Source organism: Scylla paramamosain, chromosome 15 (genome assembly GCF_035594125.1).
Source record: "Scylla paramamosain isolate STU-SP2022 chromosome 15, ASM3559412v1, whole genome shotgun sequence".
NCBI classification, from domain to species: Eukaryota; Metazoa; Arthropoda; class Malacostraca; order Decapoda; family Portunidae; genus Scylla; species Scylla paramamosain.
Window position 1 is genome coordinate 14,889,946 of NC_087165.1, and position 25,878 is coordinate 14,915,823.

Consider the following 25,878-nt stretch of genomic DNA (forward strand, 5'->3'; position numbering starts at 1 on the left):
GCAGTGCTGCATCAAGCCATCAACCACTGCCACTATCATTATAATATACACCAACGTTTTCTAATCATTAATTCCATCTCTTTAGCCTTGAGGTTCATATTTTTAGTCTTCTTACAAAAATACCTCGGATAAGTTAAACATTAGAGAATAAAAGAATGACAGAAAACTGGAAATAGAGACCTCTATCTGGCATCATTGTTATTGGCAGAGCAGCCAACTCCCAGTGATACCAACGTTTTGACCATTTCGTAAAATATATACATAGAAAATACTCAGGTAAGAGTATGGGATATGCAATAATTACATTAATATGCATTTCGCATATCTCACTAACATTTGGAAAATATAAAAATATCGTACGCATACATCTTCGTAATACATTTTTTTTTCTCTCTCACACACACACACACACACACACACACACATATATATATATATATATATATATATATATATATATATATATATATATATATATATATATATATATATATATATATATATATTTTTTTTTTTTATGTAGGACTGGCAAAAAAAAAAAAAAAAAAAAAAAAAAAAAAAAACTAAGATGCCGGTCTCCGGATAGGGCCCGAAGCGGTAGTCAAAAACTGAAGGATGTCTTGAAACCTCCCTCTTGAAGGTGTTCAAGTCATAGGAAGGTGGAAATACAGAAGCAGGCAGGGAGTTCCAGAGTTTACCTGAGAACGGGATGAATGACTGAGAATACTGGTTAACTCTTGCATTAGAGAGGCCAGAATAGGGGTGAGAGAAAGACGAAAATCTTGTGCAGTGAGGCCGCAGGAGGAATGGAGGCATGCAGTTAGCAAGATCAGAAGAGCAGTTACCCTGAAAATTGTGGTAGAAGATAGCTAGAGTTGCAATATTGCTGTGATGAGAAAGAGGCTGAAGACAGTCAGAGGAGAGGAGTTGATGAGACGAAAAAACTTTAGATTCCACCCTCTAAAAAAACGGTATGAGTGGAACCCCCCAGACATATGAACCATACTCAATAGCTACATGGATGGATAAGGCTCTTGTGCAAAGCTAGCAGCTGGGGGGGGGGTGAGAGAAACTGGCAGAGACATCTCAGAATGCCTAACTTCATATAAGCTGTTTTAGCTAGAGATGAGATGTGAATTTTCTAGTTTAGATTATAAGAAAAGGAGAGACCGAAGATCTTCAGCATAGATGAGGGAGGCAGATGAGAGTCATTGAAGAGAGAATAGTTATCTGGAAGGTTATGTCAATTTGATAAATGAAGGAATTGAGTTTTTGAGACATTGAACAATACCAAGTTTGCTCTGCCCCAATCAGAAATTTTAAAGAGAGCAGAAATCAGGCATTCTGTGGCTTCCCTATGTGAAATGTTTACTTCCTGAAGGGTTGGATGTCTGTGAAAAGACGTGGAAAAGTGCAAGGTGATATTATCAGCGTAGGAGTGGATAGAACAAGAAGTTTGGTTTAGAAGATCATTGATGAATAATAGGAAGAGAGTGGTTGACAGGACAGAACTGTGAGGAACACCACTGTTAATAGATTTAGAAGAACAGTGATTGTCTACCACAGCAGCAATAGAATGGTCAGAAAGGAAACTTGAGATGAAGTTACAGAGAGAAGGATAGAAGCCGTAGGAGGGTAGTTTGGAAATAAAAGCTTTGTGCCAGACTCTGTCAAAAGCTTTTGATATGTCCAAGGCAACAGCAAAGGTTTCACCAAAATCTCTAAAAGAGGGTAACCAAGACTCAGTAAGGAAAGTTAGATCACCAGTAGAGCGGCCTTGAGGGAACCCATACTGGCTATCAGATAGAAGGCTGTGAAGTGATAAATGTTTAAGATCTTAATGTTGAGGATAGATTCAAAGATTTTAGATAGGCAGGAAATTAAAGCAATAGGACAGTAGTTTGAGGGATTAGAACAGTCACTCTTTTAAGAACAGGCTGAATGTTGGCAAACTTCCAGCAAGAAGGAAAGGTAGATGTTGACAGACAGAGTTGAAAGAGTTTGACTAGGCAAGGTGCAAGCATGGAGGCACAGTTTCGGAGAACAATAGGAGGGACCCATCAAGTCCATAAGCCATCTGAGGGTTTAGGCCAGCGAGGGCATGGAAAACATCACTGCAAAGAATTTTAATAGGTAGCATGAACTAGTCTGAGGGTGGAGGAGAGGGAAGAACAATCTCTGAATTATCCATGGTAGAGTTTTTAGCAAAGGTTTTAGCGAAGAGTGCAGCTTTAGAGATAGATATGGTAGCAGTGGTGCCATCTGGTTGAAATAAAGGAAGGAAAGAAGAAGAAGAAGCAAAGTTATTGGAGATGAGAGAGAGAGAGAGAGAGAGAGAGAGAGAGAGAGAGAGAGAGAGAGAGAGAGAGAGAGAGAGAGAGAGAGAGAGAGAGAGAGAGAGAGAGAGAGAGAGAGAGAGAGAGAGAGAGAGATTTTGGTAATGAAAAATCAGCATACCAGTCAACAAAGAAACCTATCAACAGGCCCATATAACAACATTTGATGTAGCTATAGTGTCTTGTGTTTTGAAATACTGCAAAACAATCAAAATCTAGTCATGAAATGAAGCAGTCTGTAGGGTCAAACCTCTTCAGGCAAAAAAAGATTCAAGGGATGCAAATCTACTAACCGTAATGAATTTTTTATATCCTATCTACTTACTCATCATCAATGTCATCAGGTCTGATTACCTGTTTCTAAAAAGCGAGAAATTAACAACACAGCCCCAGCCAAACACAACTTCCAGGAGTGGCTAGAAACGTCTGTATAAAATCATATTCCCTGTAATACAATAGTTTCCCATCTAAGGAGCACGCTGCTCTAAAAGGGGCGAGAAGATGAATACTGTAGTGAGGGGGTGAAGTTATCTGCCCAAAATAATTGTTTAAAAGGTATATAATGAAATTACTTCAAGAACAAACAGCAATTCTCACTGTGCTGAAAAATGAATGAAAACAATATAATTCATGCAATATTCTTATACATTTCAGTATTATGAGGATTCGATCGAAATATTGATGGTATGCCATGTCTTCATATCATAATTCATGTCTAGTTGTTGGTCAACACATGTTGTGTTTTCAGTTGTTTACTTGGATAAGTTGCTGCTGTACATTTTTAGGCTTTTTTTTTTTTTCAAATTTATTTCATTAATTTTGATATGAAAATTCTTTTATGTGCATTACATTAAACCTTTAGTAATATTTAAGAAAAAATGCAATATGGGATTTGGCATAGGAAATTACAAATTTCTTCATGTAATACTCAACAAAAGTGATAATAATAATAATAATAATAATAATAATAATAATAATAACAATAATAATAATAATAATAATAATAATAATAATAATAATAATAATAACAATAATAATAATGTGCAGTTTACAACATGTTGTTTATAATCATATTTTAGCACAAGGCAAATAACAAAATTAAATAAACCTACAAATAATTTACACTGTACTTTACCATGGTTGTAGATAGCTGTTGGCACAGGTAGATGGTGGAGGAGGAGAGGAGGAAGCTACTGCTTTGAAGGGGAACCCCCTTCCATAAAAACACTGAGAAACTTCTCTCTCTCTCTCTCTCTCTCTCTCTCTCTCTCTCTCTCTCTCAGAGCTTTTTAGGTGTACATCAATATGTAATCAAAACACCCATAGACTGAAATACACAAAAACCCACTGGAGATTTTCACATTCAGCATATAGTACAGCACCACATCATGTTTTTTTACATCTGCAGTGATAGAGAGAGGGAGGAGAGAGACGGGGTAGAGAGGCGGACAGGTGGAGAAAGAGAAGGTAAGTTACCCTATGTGTACATATACATTAGTAATTGTTCAAGATCATAGAGATAGTCAATTTCGCCATGTTGTACTGCCTGGCTATGTTGAAAACACAAATGCCTTTCTTATGTTTCTCCATTATTTTCTTTTTGAATTCCACAGTAATATGCTTAGGCTTCCTAGTACCACTATCACTTTTGACTTTTGGAGCCATAATGAGAAGTAAAATAACTCAATAAAAGCAAGAAAAGACCCAAAAAGTAATGTTTATGAACACAGCACTTGGCTGAACACAGTTCACAGCAATCCTGCCAAAACACAGCTGAGCCTGTGCTTACCAGCTGAGGGGGTTTCGGGGGAATTTGTGCATTCCCATGCCGAAACAGCATTTGTGAACCGATGCAAAATTTGTTAAAAAAATCTGTTCACGAACAGAAACTTTTGTAAGATGAGGTTCCACTGTACTTCTGTATCTTGAATAATGAATGATCTTATTACACCCAGTTCTATTGACCTTGTCTACTTTTTCAGTTAAACGGACCATGGATTTTAATAAAGAATCCCAAGGTCTTTTTCTGTTAATAATTTTTGGAGCTGGGTCCATATTTAAGTTCAGCAGCCATTGTTGTGTCTGGAGATGTAATATTAACAAGTCTGCTTGTAATTTGTGACTGTCCTCTTCTTTTCAATTTCAAAAAAAAAAAAAAAAAAAAAAAAAAAAAAAAAAAAAAAAAAAAATATATATATATATATATATATATATATATATATATATATATATATATATATATATATATATATATATATATATATATATATATATATATATATATATATATATATATATATATATATATATATATATATATATATTCTTTTATCTATGTATAATTAAATTTTATTACCTTCCATCAGGCATTCTGGGAGATAATTTATAAGTAAAACAAACAGGAATGGGCCAAGAACTGACCCTTGTGGTACACCATTGGTCACTGCCCTCCATGCTAATCATCTTTCTATTTACAACCATTCTTTGTTGCCTGTGTGTAAAAAATGCTTAGATCCACCCCTATGTCCAGTTCTATAGCTCTCTGCCTTCTGCATCAGCCTCTTGTGTGCATCTTTCAAAAGGCTTCATAAAATCACAATACACAGTCTCTACAGTATTCCCATCATCTCTTTAACTATTCATCCAATAATTCAATTAGCTATAGTACACTTGATATTCCTGCTATGAATCTGTATTATCCATCTAAACAATATCTATTTTCATGTTTTATAAAATCTTTCTTAATAAGTTATTATAATTTTAATACTCAAACTTGTCAAACTGACAAGTCTACAATTGCTAGAATATGTCTTGTCTCCCATTTTATAAACTGCCGAAAAGAAGAGAACACATTACTGAATAAAGAAATAAGTTCTAAGAAAACAGGAAGTAGTCTTAAGTTGTTTTCTAATCACATTTTTTTCAGCAATTTAATATCATAAAAAGATGGAATATGAAATTATGATAATTCCATTGCTGGGGATCAGAACAGATAAGAGCACTACATTTGAGGTAAAAAAAAAAAGTATCCTTATCATTATTTTTATGTTTAATTCCACCACTGTAAGTTGCCCATAACGAGTAACTATAGTAGAGGTGCTCTACCATTAAACTCCTAAAGTCATTCACATTACATCAAATAATATATCTTTCATCTGTTCCTATCTATAATGTTTCCTTCATTTGTGCATTTTGGTGGTGTTTGCAATAAACTGAAACAAAGAAACAGACATAGATGATTATAGAAAGATGGGAAAGATACACATTAAGTATAGGTTTAGTAACAAGCTTCTGATACTCAGCTGAGTATCAGTATCAGTACTCAGTTAACATTAGTTAAAAAGAACTTAATGCTGGTGAATTCAAGTGAAAATAAAATGTATTACAGACATTTATACATACTGAAAAGTAATACATGCAAGACTGATTTCAAATGATTAATATTAAGAAAATTCATTATGTGTTTACTAATTAATGTCCTTAAAGAAATATTCATTCATAAAATTAAGAAATGAAGGACATAGAATCAATATATGAAATAAGAACTAATTTGAAGATAAAAGAAGAAGAATATTTTGGAGGAGGAGGAGGAGGAGGAGGAGGAGGAGGAGGAGGAGGAGGAGGAGGAGGAGGAGGAGGAGGAAAAGGAGAAGGAGAAGGAGAAAAAGGAGAAGGAGGAGGAGGAGGAGGAGAAAGAGGAGGAGGAGAAAGCTAAGGAGGAGCTTAAAACAAAACAAACATTCATTCATTTGCAATACAAACTTTAACTCATATTGCTTGATATATTCTGATGAGTTGAGCTGGTGATGCTGGATAACCTGTCACTGGACACTTTTGTTCTTGCCTAACGTACTGCAGGATACAGCCATAACAAAACACATATCTGCAGAACAATTTTCTTTTCAAATATAAGAAAAAGGAGAGAGAGAGAGAGAGAGAGAGAGAGAGAGAGAGAGAGAGAGAGAGAGAGAGAGAGAGAGAGAGAGAGAGAGAGAGAGAGAGAGAGAGAGAGAGAGAGAGAGAGAGAGAGAGAGAGAGAGAGAGAGAGAGAGAGTAGAGAAAACTATGAACAGGCTTTAAATAATAAAGATTAGCAGGTTATCTTAGTATAGTTACTATATATCTATATCTATATCTATCTATCTATCTATCTATCTATCTATCTATCTATCTATATATTTTTTTTTTTTTGTGTGTGTGTGTGTGTGTGTGTGTGTGTGTGTGTGTTTACCTAGTTATATTTACCTAGTTGTGGTTTATGGGAAGGGAGTAATCTCATAGTATCCCATCTCTATATATATCCAGTTTGATCTTAAAAGCATGGACAGTCACAGCACTGACATCTTCAATGAGTTCATTCCATTTGTTCACACTACTGTGAGGATAACTATATTTTTTGATGTCTCTTCTACAGTTAACTTTCTTCAACTTCTTACTGTGTTCCCTTGTACTCTGTGTGTCTAAATTTATAAAACATTTTTTGTCCACATTTTCCATACCATTTGTCATTCTATAGATGTTTATTAAATCCCCTCTCTCTCTCCTATTTTCAAGTATGTGTGTTTGTGTGTGTGTGTGTGTGTGTGTGTGTGTGTGTGTGTGTGTGTGTGTGTGTGTGTGTGTGTGTGTGTGTGTGTCCACTTTTCAGTGAAGACCAAATTTCTTGGCATGTCATACTATGTGTATGACTTGTATACTTATTATACTTAATTAAGTATACTTGTAGTATACTTGTTATACTAATACTTACCCAGAAACTGATAATGCTGTGTCTTGTTTCCGTTTCTTAAAGCACAATGGACAATCAGTTGAAGATAAGCCACTGGTCTGTATGCCCATCATCTGTTAAACATGTATTTTGGAAATAAGCAAAATCATAAAATTTAGCAATAAATTTTAATGTTCAAAATATTCAAACATTTGTTATTCTACTGATATAAGATTATATTCCTCATGATGAGTTTAACTGATTATGAACTTATGGGGAGAAGTATAAACAATACTAAACCCTTGGTTTAACAGACCCACTTTTAACAGATTTCAGATTTAATAGACAAGGTCAGATGGTCAGAAATCTGTGGGGAATGACCAAGAATCATATGTTATTGACAGTGTGTGTGTGTGTGTGTGTGTGTGTGTGTGTGTGTGTGTGTGTGTGTGTGTATATATATATATATATATATATATATATATATATATATATATATATATATATATATATATATATATATATATATATATATATGAGATGAAAAAATCCAGCTGACCTTTCTACCTTGACCATATGTAAACACTGCCTTCCACATGTACAAGGCTGGAACTGTGTGAGTGACAGAGAAAAATTATTTGAAAGAATTAGTCATGGAGGAGGCCCAGACTAATCAGTATAAAGAAATTACTGAATTGAGAGTTGAGAATGAACAATTAAAAAAATCAATGTAATGCTTTTGTGAAGGAAACTGCAATGTAATGCTTTTGTGAAGGAAACTGAGGAGTATAAAAAGCAAGATGAAGAAAATGTTAAAATTGTTGTTAATTAAGTGAAAGGCAAGATGCATGGAAAAGGCTTTGAGAAGAAAACAACTTTGAGAAAAATGGAGAAGTTGATAAAACAAATGAACAAGAAAAAGGCCATACAAGGTGAGAGTATAAACTTTAAGAAAATAATAGAGGAGCAATTGAATAAGGCCAAAATAACATAGAAGGTCGTGAAAGTTCTCAAGAGTAACAAATCTCTTGTAAGAGAAATTGTAAAAAAAGAAAAAAAAATATTGCCTTTGAGATCAAGGAAAATAAGGAGAATAACAAAGCAGTGAGAGGGAAGGAACTTAAAGAGATAGTAAACAAAGTGGTGGGAAAGGTACAGGAGGAGAGAGGGTATTATTATACATGTTTTTAAATTTTTGCCTCCACTAAGAGACTTTCAGTATTAACAGATAAAGTTCCCCAAAAATTAGTCCGTAAAACCAAGTGTTTATTGTACATAAAATACTTAAAACCATTAATTAGATGACTATAACTCAAGATAAAATAGTAGTACCTGTGGTGCTGGTGGGATGGGCTGTGCAATGATTGATCTTGGAGTAGTATTACTTGTATAGAACCATTCTAGAAACTGGAGAAAAAAGGCCCCTACTTCCAGGGAATTCATTAAGGATGATCCAATGCGTTCCACTGTCCACTGGCCGAACTCTTGTAAACCTCTGGAAATAAAAATAAATCACCATTTCTTGTGCATGCAAGATTTTATGGTGCAATCAACAAGATGAGTAAGAAGTGACAGCCAGCAATATTCATTTCTTAATTAAATTGATAAGTGGTCACAACACTAACAATGGCTACATGAGATACAAGCCTGCCACTACAGTATGAGAATGTTAGGGATAGGTAAGATTATTATATTATTACTCTAATGTATTTTCTCTGAGTTTTCTTCTCTCTTGCCCTATCTCTACCAATGAGAAGGGTTGAGTAGCAGTTGTGTCCCAACAATGCTGATGTTGGGGGAATGTGGGTATCTGATAGCTATATTAATTCTTAAAATGCAGAGACCTCAATCCAGAGATTTTCTCCAGCATGGGAAAATACACCCCACCCCTGCTTTATGATTGGGTTATGTTCCTGAAAATCCAATCATATAGTGATCCATCATGTAGTGAGCTTAAGGTTAAATAGGAAATAAAAAAAAGAAAAAAGAAAAAAAAAAGGATGCATTCCTAAACCTATTACTTTTGCTCTAAAAAATTTTCCTGTTTTAATATATGTAATACATATTTGTAAATATTACTGAAATAAATTAAGCAATAAAAGATACAAAAAGATAAAAAAACTGGAGCAAACAAAGGATAAAAGTAATGGAGTTCACCCCTGCACCACTCTCACTACAATTGATTATCTTTAGCTTTTTGTCCAGATTTCAGCTTTTTTTGGGGATTTTTGGGGGTCTTTTCACTAGTACAAAATGATGCAGGATGTTTAGTTGACATGGCTGCACATTTAGATCAGGAGTGGCAAAAGAAATAAGGGTAGATGAAGCATAATCACTTAAGTGTTCACAAGACTTGATAAGCAGTGTGAGAGCACAGGAAGAACTGAGACAGAGGTGATAGCGTTAGGTCTCTCTGCTTGGCGACACTGCAATCAATGATTGTAATGGTGACTGCAAAGCATCACATCTGATATTTTTCATGACTTTATGTGCAATAACATGCACATGTGGGAAAGGCCTGAAGATACAAGCAGTTAAGTTTCATTTGACATGGTTGTGTTCACAAGTAAAAAAAATACATAACTAATGATGAAAGAGCTCTGATTCCAAGACCTTTTGAAAGGTATTTCCCAACCTAAAAAATGCAACAGAAATTATATGCTATGTGTTACAAAACTACTGAGAGAGAGAGAGAGAGAGAGAGAGAGAGAGAGAGAGAGAGAGAGAGAGAGAGAGAGAGAGAGAGAGAGAGAGAGAGAGAGAGAGAGAGAGAGAGAGAGAGAGAGAGAGAGAGAGAGAGAGAGAGAGAGAGAGAGAGAGAGAGAGAGAGAGAGAGAGAGAGAGAATATAGCATGTAAGTAGCATTATTGGGTGACTGGCAGCAACAACTCTACTAGTATCTGTAGCCACACATAAATAATCTAATGTACCGTGAACAAGTTTTACCTCACTCTCTTGAATGACACAAGATTTTCTTGTCTTGCATCAATAATTTCATAGTCTTCTTTGCTGAGAGTGGCTAATCGAATTCCACACATCAATAAGAGAGGACTGTGGAACTTACTCTTCCCAATTACATATCTGTAAAACAAAAGGTAATGTTAATTACCAAAGAACTGCAACTCACATTAGTATAAAAAAAAAATTCCTTTTTTGGATATGGTAATAATAATAATAATAATAATAATAATAATAATAATAATAATAATAATAATAATATAATAGTAATAATAATAGTAATAATAATAGTAGTAGTAATAATAATAATAATAATAATAATAATAATAATAATAATAATAATAATAATAATAATAATAATAATAATAATACAAGGTGTGATCATAAAGTTCTGAATGTACTTCCTTGATTTATGATGACAGTTCCTCAATCCATTTACTCAACACAAAGTTCTTCAATGACACTAAACTGTTCCCCTCTTCTACACTTAACATTCTTGGTCTGTCCTTTACTACAAACCTAGTGTGGTGTAAATAGAAATTACAGTGCAGAAGGTTAGACATACTTGGGGGCGTTGGCAACAGTGGAAAACATAAAGAAGGAGTAAGGTTAGGAGAGGCCAGTCAGTCAGCTAGTCACTGTTCCGTTGTGTGGTTGTCATGGCTTTGTCTGTTAGTGTTGGCTCCCTGTTCTTGTGGTGATTCAAGGGGCTTGGTATCTCGGTTTGGTATAGTGTCAGTGTCTTGGAAGAGGTTTTGCTGTGGCTGTCCTGTGAGTTCAAGGGTGCCTGGTGATTTGGTTTGTCTGAGAATGTCCATAGCATAGAGTAGAGAGGCAGACTGGGGATTTCTTGGCCGGAGGTAGGTGAGACTTTTTTTTTTTCTTCTTTAAAACTACATCTAGCCTGGAAACTTCACATTTCATCTCTTGTTAAAACAGCTCCTATGAACACAGGGTTCTGAGCCATCTCCAGTTTCTACTAATTGGCCTCCCCCCAGCTGCTAACTCTGTCCAGGTCTCTTATCTGCCCATACATGGAGCACATTACACATACATGGGGGAGTTTCACACATACCACACATGTAAACAGGGTGAAGTCACAAGCATTCTGTCTCATCAGCTCCTCTTCTCAGACTGACTCTTTGCCATAATGTTGCATTTCTTGCTATCTTTTATCATTACTTTCAAGGTGAAATTATCTTTTGACCTTGCTAACTGCATGTCTCCTTCCCTTGTGTAGCCTTGCTACATGACACTTTCTATTTTTTCCCACCCTACAATCTAATTACAAGGATGATGGAGCCTCATCTGCAGTAGCAAAAACATTTTTGAAAGCCCTTAAATACAAACTTCAAACATCATGAAAAGAAATTATGCAATTAGAAATTCTTATCTAATCATAAATTATTGCTGTGCTGAAATTTATCTTAAAAATGTATTTCCACAAAATTTATTTTCTCCAATAAAATCTGGAATTCCTCCATTACTTAATTAACTAAACTTACCTGACATAGAAAATTAATGTGAGGAGCTCCCATGCAAGATGCACTATGGGCCAAGACTTCAAAAAAATATATCTAAGCTTTGATTTCCATCCCTGAAAGACAATGAAAAATTGCATGAATGATAAATATAACCTCTGTCACTATAGAAGCCCTGTAATTATAGATGTTAAATCCAAATGAAACAAAAGAATCGAATCCTATCCAGAACACCAACTGCACACCAATTATTGCCAGATGGCTGCTGTGATAAATGCTCAGTGCTGCCAATTCATATTTTTCAGTCTTACTTTTGTAAAATTACACAACATAAAGTTAAGGTCTACATAAAAAAAAAAAAAAAAAAAAAAAAAAAAAAAAAGCGATTAAAAATTCCCACCATAACTACAGAATTTTAAATAATCAAATGTAGAAGTAATACATGCATATAGGAAATCTATATCACGCAGTAAAGTATAGTTTTAAGACAGTAATTCAATATTTGCAATAAGATAAAAGGGATCCCGTTGAAAAGCCTCAATGTAAACAAACAGTTTTTGGCGCTTAGGAGTTATCCAGAGCCATCTGTGGCTCTCCTGATGACCCACAATGCCATCACTACTGCACAACTGTAATTTCCCAGCATCAAGATGTCTGTGTTATGATCACCTTCATTTCGGCAGTATATGGGTTGCTCCTTTCTGTGTCCTTCTGTAAGATCAGTGACAAAGAGAATACCTGCACAGTCTAAACAGTATCTTCTGATGAGTTAATTCAATACATCCTTTCTGGATAAATAATTTGTGAGCTGGAGATGTTGTGAAGCAGCCATCTTGGTTGTGGGAGTGTCTGTCATAAACTGCTAAGACAGGGTAGACTGGTGTCTGGGAATGGATTAAACCATTTTACATTGATTCGTATGGGGAAAATAGTTTAGGTTTTCAAACATTTTTGATTCTGAGTAGCATCCAGGAACGAAGTTCCACTCTATATAGAAAGTTTATATCACTCAGTAAGATGTAGTTTTCTTTCTTTCTAAACTTTGTTTAGAAGTAAAAGATTTTTTATTTAAAATCAAATATCATTGTCTTTCCCACCGCTATGAACACAAAACATACCCACAATGTGTCTCCTTTAAGACAGGAACATACATCTGTTATCAGATAAAAATCTTAAGATTGAAAATTTTCTCACTTTTTGTTAATGATGAAGCACTATAATTCTTGTGAACTTTAAGAGGGAGTAGAGTCTACATACACATACTTGCATAATGCATGTATAATATTATTTACATACAAAAATATTTACACACACACATACACACATATCCATAATCTCTCTCTCTCTCTCTCTACTATTACACAGTACATACATAGATACTTTACATATTTTTACATGATACATACATAGTTACTATGTAAAATTTTCTTCCTTCTGCAAAGCTCTTGATGCATTGTGTAAATTTCAAAGAAAATTAATAAAAGGTGTAAATTTTTGTAGAAAATTAAGTGAATATCCATTAATTTTTTTTCTTCAACTTGTAAGCTCTGTACAGAAGGTGTCCAAGTTTTGAGGTAACAAGTTATGAATGTTCATAAATACAAGCAGTCTACTTGCAAAATGAAATTGTGCTCTTGATATTATTCCTTTGCTAACCAAAAGATCAAATTTGGCACTACACACCATATTTACCTAGTACTCCATTTTGCCACCACCCATGCAGCACAGCAGCATGGCAAAGGACCGCCCATCACCCCAGGGAACAGGCCCTGTAGCAATTTATTTTGAGACGCTTGTTTGAAATTTAAATTTAATCTAAAAACTTATTGTACTGCACTGCAGTGAGTCTGGCTTGAGATTCCATGGTGCACAGACCTCTGCCAGTTCACCTCTGAGAGGCATAGAGATGGAAAGGTTGTGCTACATGTTGTAGAATGCTTGCTCCATTACACTAAGTCCACGAAAAGGCAAACATACCTGTCTTATGCTTTCAAGCAGCCATCTTAATAAATTATATGAATAAAAGCATGTATAACCCAAGAAGGAGAGAGGGAGAAGGGAAAAAATATGTGCATGAGAGAGAGAGAGAGAGAGAGAGAGAGAGAGAGAGAGAGAGAGAGAGAGAGAGAGAGAGAGAGAGAGAGAGAGAGAGAGAGAGAGAGAGAGAGAGAGAGAGAGAGAGAGAGAGAGAGAGAGAGAGAGAGAGAGGAGAGAGAGAGAGAGAGAGAGAGAGTCTCATTTTAACCTGGGTCGTATGTCTGGCATATTTGAGTCTTGCATATGGCAGAAGCCTCGAGCCTACCACCACTCAGTAGTATCACATCACCCATAAGACAACATGCGCTCTCTCTCTCTCTCTCTCTTTCTCTCTCTCATGGTATCAAGTATCAAGTAAGCATTATATTGGTTGCAGAATGTATACTTTTTTTTTTTGTACCAAAAAATTATGATGATGAGTTACAAGCAAAACGACTTACGAGCAGCCTTCCAGAACATATCTTGCTCATAATTCGAACACCCTCTGTATTCTAGTCTATAATATATAAAATGTATCCACCACATCCTCTTTGTGTGTGGTGTGGATGTGGATATTTTCATCACAAATGAGGATGCAGATGTAGATGTGGATGTTTAACTTATCAGAACTGCAGATGTGGATGTAGATGTTGAAAACTATGCATATGTTCCAAGGATGTGAATGTGGATGTGGATCCAATATGTCTGTGATATATGTATATAATGGATAAAGAGATGGGCAAAGTGGAGACACAAAATGCTTATATAGTATTAAACAACCCAGATCAGACATTCTGGTAATGCTGAATGTCTCAAATGAACATGGACTAAAGTTTTTAAGTGATTTACATAATCAAACCTGGTTTGATTGCATTCCATCAACTTGATTTTCTTGAAGCTCTTGATAAATTTGATCTAGTTGTGTCTGGATGTAAGGGAAGGCCACAAGAGCAAACTGTGATTTCATGTATGCTTCTTGTGATAAAGTAAGTGGCTTTTTCTCCTTTTTTGAAGACAGCTCTACTCTTTTTAGATCATAAAAGTTTTCTGCAAAGGATGAACCTGCAACGGAGAACAATGTGAGTAAAACATTATGCACAATTCAAGTTGCTCATGGACAAGTTTAATACTATATGCCATAAACTGTTTTACTGTCACAGATATGCTAATACATAATTATAACCAGACCTAGGATAATGATGCATTTAGAAATAGTCAAGATGTGGTAACATAGAAGTTATGCACATGCACTTAAACATGAAATTCTATGTAAAAAAAATCAAACATTTACTGTGATAATAATTAATAGTTAATAATTTTAACTTAAATTTATCACTTACCTTTCAGTATTTTTATTGAAAGTTCTTTCCACTCTTTCACACTATTCATCAAGCCTTTTGTACACTTTAGTAATTGTGTTTCATCTGCTCTTATTTATTGTACTAAACCTTATCTTAATGTGCAACCATGTCTGGTAAATGTTCTGCATCATCTTGTGCTAATGAAAATGCTCCCCCCAAAAAAGTCCCCTGAAAAAAGCCTACATCTTGACATGAAGCTGAAGATCATCAACAGTGGTAATATTGGTCATGGGGCAAACTCCAGTGTCCAGACCCTTTGCTTGCTTCATTTAATTCCATAATATGATTTATATAGCTCATTCTAATATGATATGTATAAATATATACATATTACATACATTAAAACATGGGAGAATTAATTTCTACTATTCAACATTAAGAGTGATATACAATGGATCACTATATGATTGGGTTTTTCAGGAATGTAGCCCGATCATGAAGTGGGAACGAGCTGTATAAGCAGAAAAGTAATGGATATGCGTTAACTTATTTTATTTATTATTCATTAATCATGAAGTGGGAATGAGCTGTATAAGCAGAAAAGCAATGGAGATGCATTCATCTATCTTATTTATTATTTATTAATCTTAAAAAAGTTAAAATATGCACTTGTAACTAAAGTGACGGTCATGAGGCCTGAATTTTACAAATACTGCTGTAAATGATCATCAGTTAGCCTTGCTGTGATCAAATTTCTCCAGTAATTTTTGTACTGTGTAGCAATTGGCTTGGCTATTACCTCAGTTTCCATCACAGCCACTTTATTCATTGATATTTTTTCCAGTTACATAAATAGTTTTATTGATAAAGGATCAAAATAATGGCAAAGAAAATCAAAAGAAATGAAAAGTGCTAAAAAAATATATACATATTATTGGGAATTGTATGTATGTATGTATTTATTGCGTTGTCAATAAAATATATGTAACAAATATAAATACAGAAACAGAAAGAACAATCACCATAATTTGAGAGATAGTGGTGTTGTATAAAAAGGTTGAATATCATAAACACTTCACTGCTGTACTGAAGACACCAACCAAATCTTTCTGGATTACTCTCAGCAACAACCTGAAATGAAAACAATATATAACTGAAATACAAATATATAAGAAACTAATCATCCAGGTTTCAGAATTCCTTCACTTAAACTACCTATCTTCTTAACTGGTAGTTCACCAAGTAATATTTCTTAAATGGTGGAAGACTGATTGATAATTCCAGTATCAAAATTAACGAGTTTTATTCTGAATGTGATTTCAAGTGATATTAACAAAACTCAAAGAGCAAAAGCTGTTTCTGCCACATGGAAAGTGGTGCAAAGTCACAAAGTATTGAATGGTTATGATTCAAGATGAACATTTTTTTTTTTTTATAAACTTAAACCACAAACTTCTTCAAAAGTAAACACTTATAAATATCAACCATAATTGATATTTATAACTGATGGAAACTTGCCAAGAATTATTGTCTACTGATAGTGCCCCATCTCTATTATACTAAGCCTGTGCAGCTTGTGTTCTTAAAGGTCAGTATCAAGTAGCCATCATGACTCTGGGCATTGTTTTAAGGCCATGTGCCCTGTGCCCTAAATGGCACCAACCTTCCAAGGTTTACATAAAGGTCAATTGTTGGGAATGCAGCAATCAAGTGTTAATGTTGCTAGGAGTTTGAACATTCCATAGCCAGGTTTGCTGTCCACATTCTTCATTCAGAGGTCCAACTTCCTGACAAACACTCCCAGCTTCAATATGAACTTGTGAGACAGTGCAGTGCGCATAATTTCCAATGTTCTGTAAGCAAAGTTATGCCATGCATCGACCAGTTGGTGGAGAAGAAGCAGTTCCATTCCTCACATTAAAATTTAATTAACGATATGTGTTTTTTGTTGGTTGTCAGTTCATTTGTGTGTTCTAATTACAAATAAATTGATATCTGATTGAAATGCATTTTCTGGAACCAGGTGGTATGCAAGGATGGTACAGGACCTCCAAGTGGTACTCATTAAAAAAAAAAAGTTTAGGAACCACTGCCTAATGGACAGTAATTTAACCTAGCATTATCTGGTGTGGTTTACCTTCTGCATCTCCCCTTTAAGGATGGGGGTACTTCTCCTCCACCTTAAATTTATGTTTTAGGTGTATCTAAAGGTATAAGCAAAAGAATGGAAGATAACAGACGAGTAATAAGGCTGGGAAAAGACTAGAAAATTACCCTAGAAATTTCCCCAGCTGTCAAAGTATGGCATCTCATCCTTGGACTTTTTATGAATATCTAAATTTGGGAAAATCCTTATAACACATCCATGTCACTTACAACAATAAAACTTACATAATCATATAGGACAAACCAAGGCCATGTTATAGAGATAAAAATATTTGAGGGGATGCATCTGATATGGCTGCAATAGCTCCAGGAATGTGCTGCATCACAACTTTTTTTCTAAGTCCAAAATATGGGGAAGGAGTGTAAATTACACAGAGAAGTGGAGGAGAGAGACAGAAAAGAAGAGTAAATTACATGGGGCAAAGGAAATGCAAGAGAGAGAGAGAGAGAGAGAGAGAGAGAGAGAGAGAGAGAGAGAGAGAGAGAGAGAGAGAGAGAGAGAGAGAGAGAGAGAGAGAGAGAGAGAGAGAGAGAGAGAGAGAGAGAGAGAGAGAGAGAGAGAGAGAGATGGAAGGAGGGAGGGTGGATAGAGGGATGAAGGATATGGGGAGGGATGGGGGCAAGGGGCAGGGAAGGGAGAGGGAGAGAAGGGGAAGAACGGGAAGGAAGGGAGGAAGAGGAACACAAGAGGGACTAGTGACTGATTGGCATTACTTGAATGGGTTCAAACTGGAGGACAAAATTTGTCAACCCTGTTCGAATTGGGAGTTGTTTGAATTGAACGACGTTCGAATCACATGGTATGACTGTAATACACCAACTTCCAATTGTTTATAACTAGGATTTGTGGGTACCAGGGTTACAGGATCTTTACTGTCAACAGAATCTCCGTCCAATCACGTGCCACCACCTCTAAACACCATCAATCACAAGTTTCCATGGCAGAATAACTTATAATCTCCATCTGTTTTCAAAGCACTGAGAGGGTAGATGGAAATATTCACTGTCATTGTTAACATGACAAGTGTGGAAGGAGTAACACACCAACTATAAGTCACACTGGTGAATGCTATTATTGCAGTTCTAATGGCTGAGTTAGGATATAGAACTGGAGGGGGAGGAGGATGGTCTGGGGATTAAACCCCCCAAGTTAGGGTTGTGGGTGTTATTGGAGTTTCAACCAATACACCGTATGTAACTACAGCCCTCTTCATCTCACAGTTTGGATCATTTCTAGCCCTAATTTACCCTGATGGAAATTAATAATAACTTCAGATGAGAATTTTGAATGTTTAGTCAATTCTAGCTTAGATCCACCTCCAGTTATCTCTCATAGGATACTGAGTGTGTTTGTGTGTTTTTCTATCAATGATGTGCATGCTTGATGGCAATTTGACGCTTAATCATGTGCTAAGACCTATGATGACATGGGGGTTATCTGCTGCAAACCAGGCCACACAGATATTTGTTGGCTAATCACATATTGGCATGTATATTTAGAGGAGGAAGGAGAACCTGGGACTGTGCTGTGTCAGTTAGACCATGGCTATGGAAGAGATGTGCACAGGCTGTTAATATATGAAATGGCAGTTTATCACCAGTTCCCTCAACTTCTTTTTTGTTAAGTAATTAGTTAGTGTGTAGTGAAGACTGAAAGAATGTAGGTCACAAAATGTTATGTTAAGTTAGTTTACTTTATGGAGGTGGTTAGGAAGTTAGGTTAGGTAATGTGAGGTTAGTGACCTTAAGGGGGGATCCAGGGGGTGTGGGGCAATGCCCCCATGATTAGGTTAGGTTGGATACATTAGGTTAGAAGAGCATAGAAATTTCCCATTTTGGAAGTATACCATTTATCATTCTTAGACTTTTCAGAAATGTAAAAAAATTACTCACCTCGGCTTTCCCACCCAAAAACCCCTCATTCCCACCAGGCCCCTATGCTTGTTGGCTATGGTGAAAGAGATAAATAGGATGGGAGTATTGGTTGAAACTGCAAATTTATTATTTATTCATTGTCTTTATAATGGTCCAGGTTAGGTTAGATTAGAATAGTGTCTTTGACGGGAGTCCATGGGTGGAGCTGTCTCTCCTCCCCCCAAATAAACCCAATTCCCCACAAGAACGCAAGCTTGATGGGTTGGAGGGGTGTGGGTACAGAATGGCGGACGGACTTGTTATAAAGAATTAGCCAAATTTGGCTTCCTCCACCATAAAAATCCAGATCTCCGCGTCCCCCACCCCTAATCCCCGATTCCCTACAGGTCTCCCAAGCTTGTTGGTGGAAATGGGAGAAGTAATGTGACAAGCAGTTATTGTACATTTTTACCTTCTGCACTAATTTCCCTCCATTATGCAGATTTACCCATATTTACAGGATACTAATGTAGGAAAAAGCTGTAAAATACAACTTTGTTGCACTCGTCAGGTAGCTGAGAGCTTATCACTAACCTTCAGGACGTGTTTGACGGCTGGGTTTAGTGTTGACATCAAGCTGTCTTGTGCTACTACATCAAAAATTGATGGACGATCTCTCGCTGTAATGGTTATGTGAGCTCCAAACTCTGCCATCGTCGTTTATCCTCTTCCTTAACAATTTTTAAGACAACAGGCCTTTTTTTTCCTCGTCTTCGTAATCTTGATCTTGATCTTGATGGTACAGGTGGCTCGGGATCACTCCTAATCATACCACTAGTTCCTACATCTACCACGGCACATTTTCTCCCGGAACTCTTTCACACCCTCAATCATCCTTTCATTCGCCTCCCCACACAGTCCCAGCAGCAATACCATCCATTCCCTTCCTGTCTTCTCCACCCCTCAGCACCACTTGCATCATCTCATTCCTGTCTCTGGCGTACTTCACACATTCCAGCACCACATGCTTCACCGTCTCATCCTCTCCCATGTCACACATCTGGCACACTTTGCTGCGGGACTCAGACCATCTGTAACTACTTGCATTCACATCCATGCACTTGTGCCCTCGCTCGGAAGAGATCACCGATCAGGCTTCCCTCATACCATTTTTTCATACACTGGGGCCTTTTTCTCTCTATACCACTCCAAAGTACTCTTATGTTCCATCTTATTCTTCCATTCACTCAATCCCACATGCTTCACCACCCTGTCTCTTATTTTTCCACATTCTAACATCCCATTCTAAACCCTCCCCATTTCTGACAATCATATTCCAGTCACTCTCAACATGCCTTCCTTCAAATCGTTGAAAAGCCCAACTACTTTCCAACCCACTCTTTTACTACCATTTTAACACACTTCTTCCCCCACCTGCTGCTCCTAACATTCCACAAAAACACCTTTTTCACTAGTCTCGCATCATCCATTCACTCTAATCTAGCTTTGTACCTCAAGGTTGCTTTTACATGTCTCTCTCTAAAAGTACTCCAACCCATGTTCCCTCTCAAGGCCTCTATTGCTGCATACCTTAGTGCATTAAGTGCCATCCTTGCTATTTTATTCTGTCCTACTTCTAACTTTTCTAATTAATTCTCATTCCACACAATCACATTCATACCATACATAATGCTAGGAACAGCCACGCTCTTCCAAACTTCTCGTAGCACGTCATATTTACTCGCTCTCATCCTTGTTGCACTTCCTAGACGACCCACCCACTGGTTCACCATATCTTTTCATTCTTTGCCTTCACACAGACATTCGGACTCATCCACATTCCCAGGTACTTGTATTCATCTGTCTGTCGCAACATATTTCCTCCCAGTCTCCACAATGAATTTTTCTCATCCTCTGACCTATTCACAATCATGACCTTGCTTTTTTTCGCTGCTAAATCTCACACCAAAGTCCCTTCCATACCCATGTACAACATCAAACAAACTTTGAAGCTCATCTGCCGATTCACTCATAACCACTACATTATCTGCATAAAAAAGCACACATATCTTATTATTCCCCACACTCACTCCCATATTCATTCTTCTCATTCTGGCTGCTAACTCCTCTGTATACAAGCTAAAAAGGGTTGGTGACAAAATATAGTCTTGCCTAACTCCTCTCTCACTCTTTACCCAGTCTGTTTCTATATTTCCTAGTCTGTATCTAGCTCTTGTGTCCACATACATACTTTGCACTATGATAACTATCTTTGCACTCAACCTAATGTTTTTTTAAGACTCTACCTAGCATTTCTCTATTCACTCTATCATAAGCTTTCTCTATGTCTAGAAAACCTAAGTACAGTTTACTACCATCCTTCTTCTTTCTTTCAATAATTTCATTCACCACAAACATTTTATCTTCTGCTCTTCTGTCCACACGAAACCAATTCTGTTCCTTACCTAACACTCCAGCTCTCTCAATCCACTTACACAATCTCTCATTCAACACTGCTTTGTCTTGATGTTGCGGAGCTTTAGCCTCTGTAGCGGCAGCAGAGATTGTTTCTTCAGTCTTCACTGATGTGTTTTTCTCCTTTCTTGGTCCACTTCTGGTACAATATTTCTTTATGTTTTCTATGATAATATGTGAGTGATCGAAAAACGAATTGTCCTATGGTAATATGTGTTGCAGGGTGACTGTCTGATAACTTTGGCAGTACATATAATATAAAGCGCTGTCTTCGTTTTTCTGCACCACGTGCTGATGATCATTTCCAACAGCAGCGTATCTCGACGTCTTGGTTTACTGCAATGTGTTCCCACTTTTATTCTTTCTCTTAATCCTTTATTCCGTATATTTTCTACGTCTATATGTTGTAAATTTTTCTATATCCTCTGTTCTCACGTTATCCTCTGTAGTACTTCAGTGCTCCGCATTTTTGCATGAAATATTCATATGTTTGTTACAGGTTGTACAGAACATACTCCATCTCATCTAAACATTATTGTTATGATTAAAAGATAATGTATTTATTCTTTTTATTTCTGGGAGCTGTTATATTTCTTCTTTTATAGTTTATAGTTTATAGTTTTGTTTCTACAATACATGGCAGGGAGCAAGAGATTCAAGATAAGAAGAGAGTTCATTATACGAAAAGCTTCTGACTCCACAATGTTTACAGGAGGGCTTAAGTTCAACCTCCCCATGTATGGAAGCAGTATATGGACTAATAAATCCCACGTATGTGTAGCATTTCTGACAAATATTCATTAATCTTGTTATAAAAGTGAGGCCTTCTGAAAATCTCTTTCAAGAGTCTTGGATGTGTTTGGAAATAACTCCTCTACTCCATTCTTTATTTCGATATCAGTTAACAAACACATCTACCTTTTACGAGTACTCACACTTGACACGTGACATTACAACACTGATTAAATTCCCCAATCAATTCCTTAACCGATCTATAATAAACCAGCCGGGTTATACAGGCAGCGATGAAGTCTTGATGAAATATGATACGTATTGGTGGGGCGTGAATTGTTTTTGAGTATTCATTAAATATTCGCTAGGAAAAGTTGCAAAATTATGTTCGACATCCACAGCTACGTGCAAGTGCAAGGGCAAATAGGAGACTTGTAACATGTTCTGGTTGCAATATTTTCCGAATGATTTACTAATAAAACTAAATCAATAAATAATCATGTGATATTTAAAACACATGTAAAGATAATTACTTTATGATTACTTATCTATAAGCCCCGCATTATATTATGTGTTATATATATATATATATATATATATATATATATATATATATATATATATATATATATATATATATATATATATATATATATATATATATATATATATATATATATATATATATATGAAATGACAAAAACTCTGGCTACCACAGCAGGCCACTTACAAATGGGGAGGGGAGGGATAACACGCAAAGTAGATACTTGCAATATTTCATTTGTCATTACTGCTATAGTCTGTGTTACCGCCGAGCGGGTGCGAGGGGTAAGGAGTGAGCGAGCGAGGTTGTAGATGAGAAGGGGAAGGACCTGAAGGTTAGAGCGAGAGCCAAGAAGAGGCCTAGTCAGCGAATTTCTCGTACGGTCAGTGTTGATGTAGTACGTAGGTGGGTGAAGGATGCATGTTAGGACGTGGTGCCGATATGAGGCTGACCTTATCACCGCCCTTAATGGATAATGATGGGCTGTGTAAGGACCCAGGGAGTATTTCAACCAGATGGCACCACTGCTATCACATCTATTTCTAAAGCTGAACTCTTCGCTCAAACCTTTGCTAAAAACTCTATCTTGGACGATTCTGGGCTTGTTCCTCCCTCTCCTCCACCCTCTGACTACTTCATGCCACGTATTAAAATTCTTCGCAATGATGTTTTCCATGCCCTCGCTGGCCTAAACCCTCGGAAGGCTTATGGACCTGATGGGGTCCCTCCTATTGTTCTCCGAAACTGTGCCTCCGTGCTTGCACCTTGCCTAGTCAAACTCTTTCAGCTCTGTCTGTCAACATCTACCTTTCCTTCTTGCTGGAAGTTTGCCTACATTCAACCTGTTCCTAAAAAGGGTGACCGTTCTAATCCCTCAAACTACCGTCCTATTGCTTTAATTTCCAGCCTATCTAAAGTTTTTGAATCTATCCTCTACAGGAAGATTCTTAAACATCTATCACTTCACAACCTTCTATCTGATCGCCAGTATGGGTTCCGTCAAGGCCGCTCTACTGGTGATTCCTTACTGAGTCTTGGTCATCCTCTTTTAGAGATTTTGGTGAAACTTTTGCTGTTGCCTTGGACATATCAAAAGCTTTTGATAGAGTCTGTCACAAAGCTTTGATTTCCAAACTACCCTCCTACGGTTTCTATCCTTCTCTCTGTAACTTCATCTTAAGTTTCCTTTCTGACCGTTCTATTGCTGCTGTGGTAGACGGTCACTGTTCTTCTCCTAAATCTATTAACAGTGGTGTTCCTCAGGGTTCTGTCCTGTCACCCACTCTCTTCTTGTTATTCATTAATGATCTTCTAAACTAAACTTCTTGTCCTATCCACTCCTATGCTGATGATACCAACGTGCACTTTTCCACGTCTTTTCATAGACGTCCAACCCTTCAGGAGGTAAACATATCACGCAGGGAAGCCACAGAACGCTTGACTTCTGATCTTTCTAAAATTTCTGATTGTGGCAGAGCAAACTTGGTATTGTTCAATGCCTCAAAAACTCAATTCCTCCATCTATCAACTCGACACAACCTTCCAGACAACTATCCCCTCTTCTTCAATGACACTCAACTGTCCCCCTCTTCTACACTGAACATCCTCGGTCTGTCCTTTACTTATAATCTGAACTGGAAACTTCACATCTCATCTCTAGCTAAAACAGCTTCTATGAAGTTAGGTGTTCTGAGACGTCTCCGCCAGTTTTTCTCACCCCCCCCAGCTGCTAACTCTGTACAAGGGCCTTATCCGTCCATGTATGGAGTATGCTTCACATGTCTGGGGGGGTTCCACTCATACTGCTCTACTAGACAGGGTGGAATCAAAAGCTTTTCGTCTCATCGACTCCTCTCCTCTAACTGACTGTCTTCAGCCTCTCTCTCACCGCCGCAATGTTGCATATCTAGCTGTCTTTTACCGCTATTTTCATGCTAACTGCTCTTCTGATCTTGCTAACTGCATGCCTCCTCTCCTTCCGCGGCCTCGCTGCACAAGACTTTCTTCTTTCTCTCACCCCTATTCTGTCCACCTCTCTAACGCAAGAGTTAACCAGTATTCTCAATCATTCATCCCTTTCTCTGGTAAACTCTAGAACTCCCTGCCTGCTTCTGTATTTCCACCTTCCTATGACTTGAATTCCTTCAAGAGGGAGGTTTCAAGACACTTATTCATCAATTTTGACCACTGCTTTGACCCTTTTATGGGACTGGCATTTCAGTGGGCATATTTTTTTATTGGATTTTTGTTGCCCTTGGCCAGTGTCCTTCCTACATAAGAAAAAAAAAAAAAACCGAGGACGATATGAACACATTACCTAGATACCAGGGCATGAAGGACGTGTGCTGCCACAGGGGATAAAAGTAGATCGAACTACCTACAACACCCGTCAGGAAAGGCGTGCGTGTTGTTTGACGATCACTTCCCCAAGACCCAAAACACGTGAGTTTAACAACCGTCCGTGTAAGAACACATTAGTCTGTAATCATCTTCTGTAAGGTGCAGAATCATAGTTGTGTTACACAACTTATCATCCATATGGAATATTGTCCATGATCATTAATGTATGTCTTCAGGTTTTGACCAGATGCAATAAACGATTCGTGTTAATTGTGTGGGTCTGAAATGAACTTCACCACCTTCCGGCGGTAACAGTCTGTATTAACCTGGTAAAGCTATAGTCACATACAACGATAAACCAACAATTGCAACAATAATAGTAACGGCAGCGGCAGCAGCCAATAATTTGATCCCTTCACGATACATCACGCACCTCTCCCCCATCACGCCTGGGGAAGCATCTAGTTAAAAACTGAACAATGCTCCGTTTATTTATTTATTTATTCTTTTTTTGACAGTAATTCTGAAAACACTTCATTTCATTTTTTTTTTTCTTGTGGAACTGCAAATTGAATGATCAATGGCAATTATGAAAAATTGTGGTGGGATGGGAAAGAGTTGGATGAGGTCTTGGAACGAAGGAATAGAATTCGGAGTTGAGTAGGTGGGATTTTAAGGAAATATTGCAGTTCTCTCTCTCTCTCTCTCTCTCTCTCTCTGTGTGTGTGTGTGTGTGTGAACTTTGTTTTGACCTTTTAAAGATGTGATGACATTTCAAAGTTGAGATTTCAATACAAAACAAAACCTACTTGAAACGCTACAACAGATTTAAATATCTCTTGATCAGACTGCCTAACCAGCTGGTTTTACTTGCCATGTATTTCCGCTCACAGATACAACGGCCGGGCCGAGGTATCCATGGCGGAGGAACACCATTTCCACACACTCCACATTACTGTCATGCAAT

General features: G+C 36.9%; 1 protein-coding gene across 2 annotated transcripts; it reads right to left on the bottom strand.

Annotated features, from left to right (window-relative positions):
* Positions 1 to 5,367: 5,367 nt before the first annotated feature.
* Positions 5,368 to 19,622, bottom strand: LOC135107503 (peroxisome assembly protein 12-like). 2 transcript variants are annotated; one of them, XM_064017450.1, is made up of 9 exons: positions 19,415 to 19,622; positions 15,823 to 15,931; positions 14,359 to 14,561; positions 11,508 to 11,599; positions 9,991 to 10,125; positions 8,377 to 8,539; positions 7,087 to 7,178; positions 6,099 to 6,219; positions 5,368 to 5,548 (listed from the first exon to the last, which is right to left on the bottom strand). In XM_064017450.1, exons 1-8 carry the CDS (start codon positions 19,532 to 19,534, stop codon positions 6,105 to 6,107), a joined length of 1,029 nt encoding a protein of 342 aa, XP_063873520.1. In that variant the 5' UTR covers positions 19,535 to 19,622; the 3' UTR covers positions 5,368 to 5,548; positions 6,099 to 6,104. The 2 variants fall into 2 exon arrangements, with proteins under 2 accessions (XP_063873520.1, XP_063873521.1); XM_064017451.1 differs by lacking the exon at positions 19,415 to 19,622 and adding an exon at positions 19,293 to 19,412.
* Between the last annotated feature and the right edge of the window lie 6,256 nt (positions 19,623 to 25,878).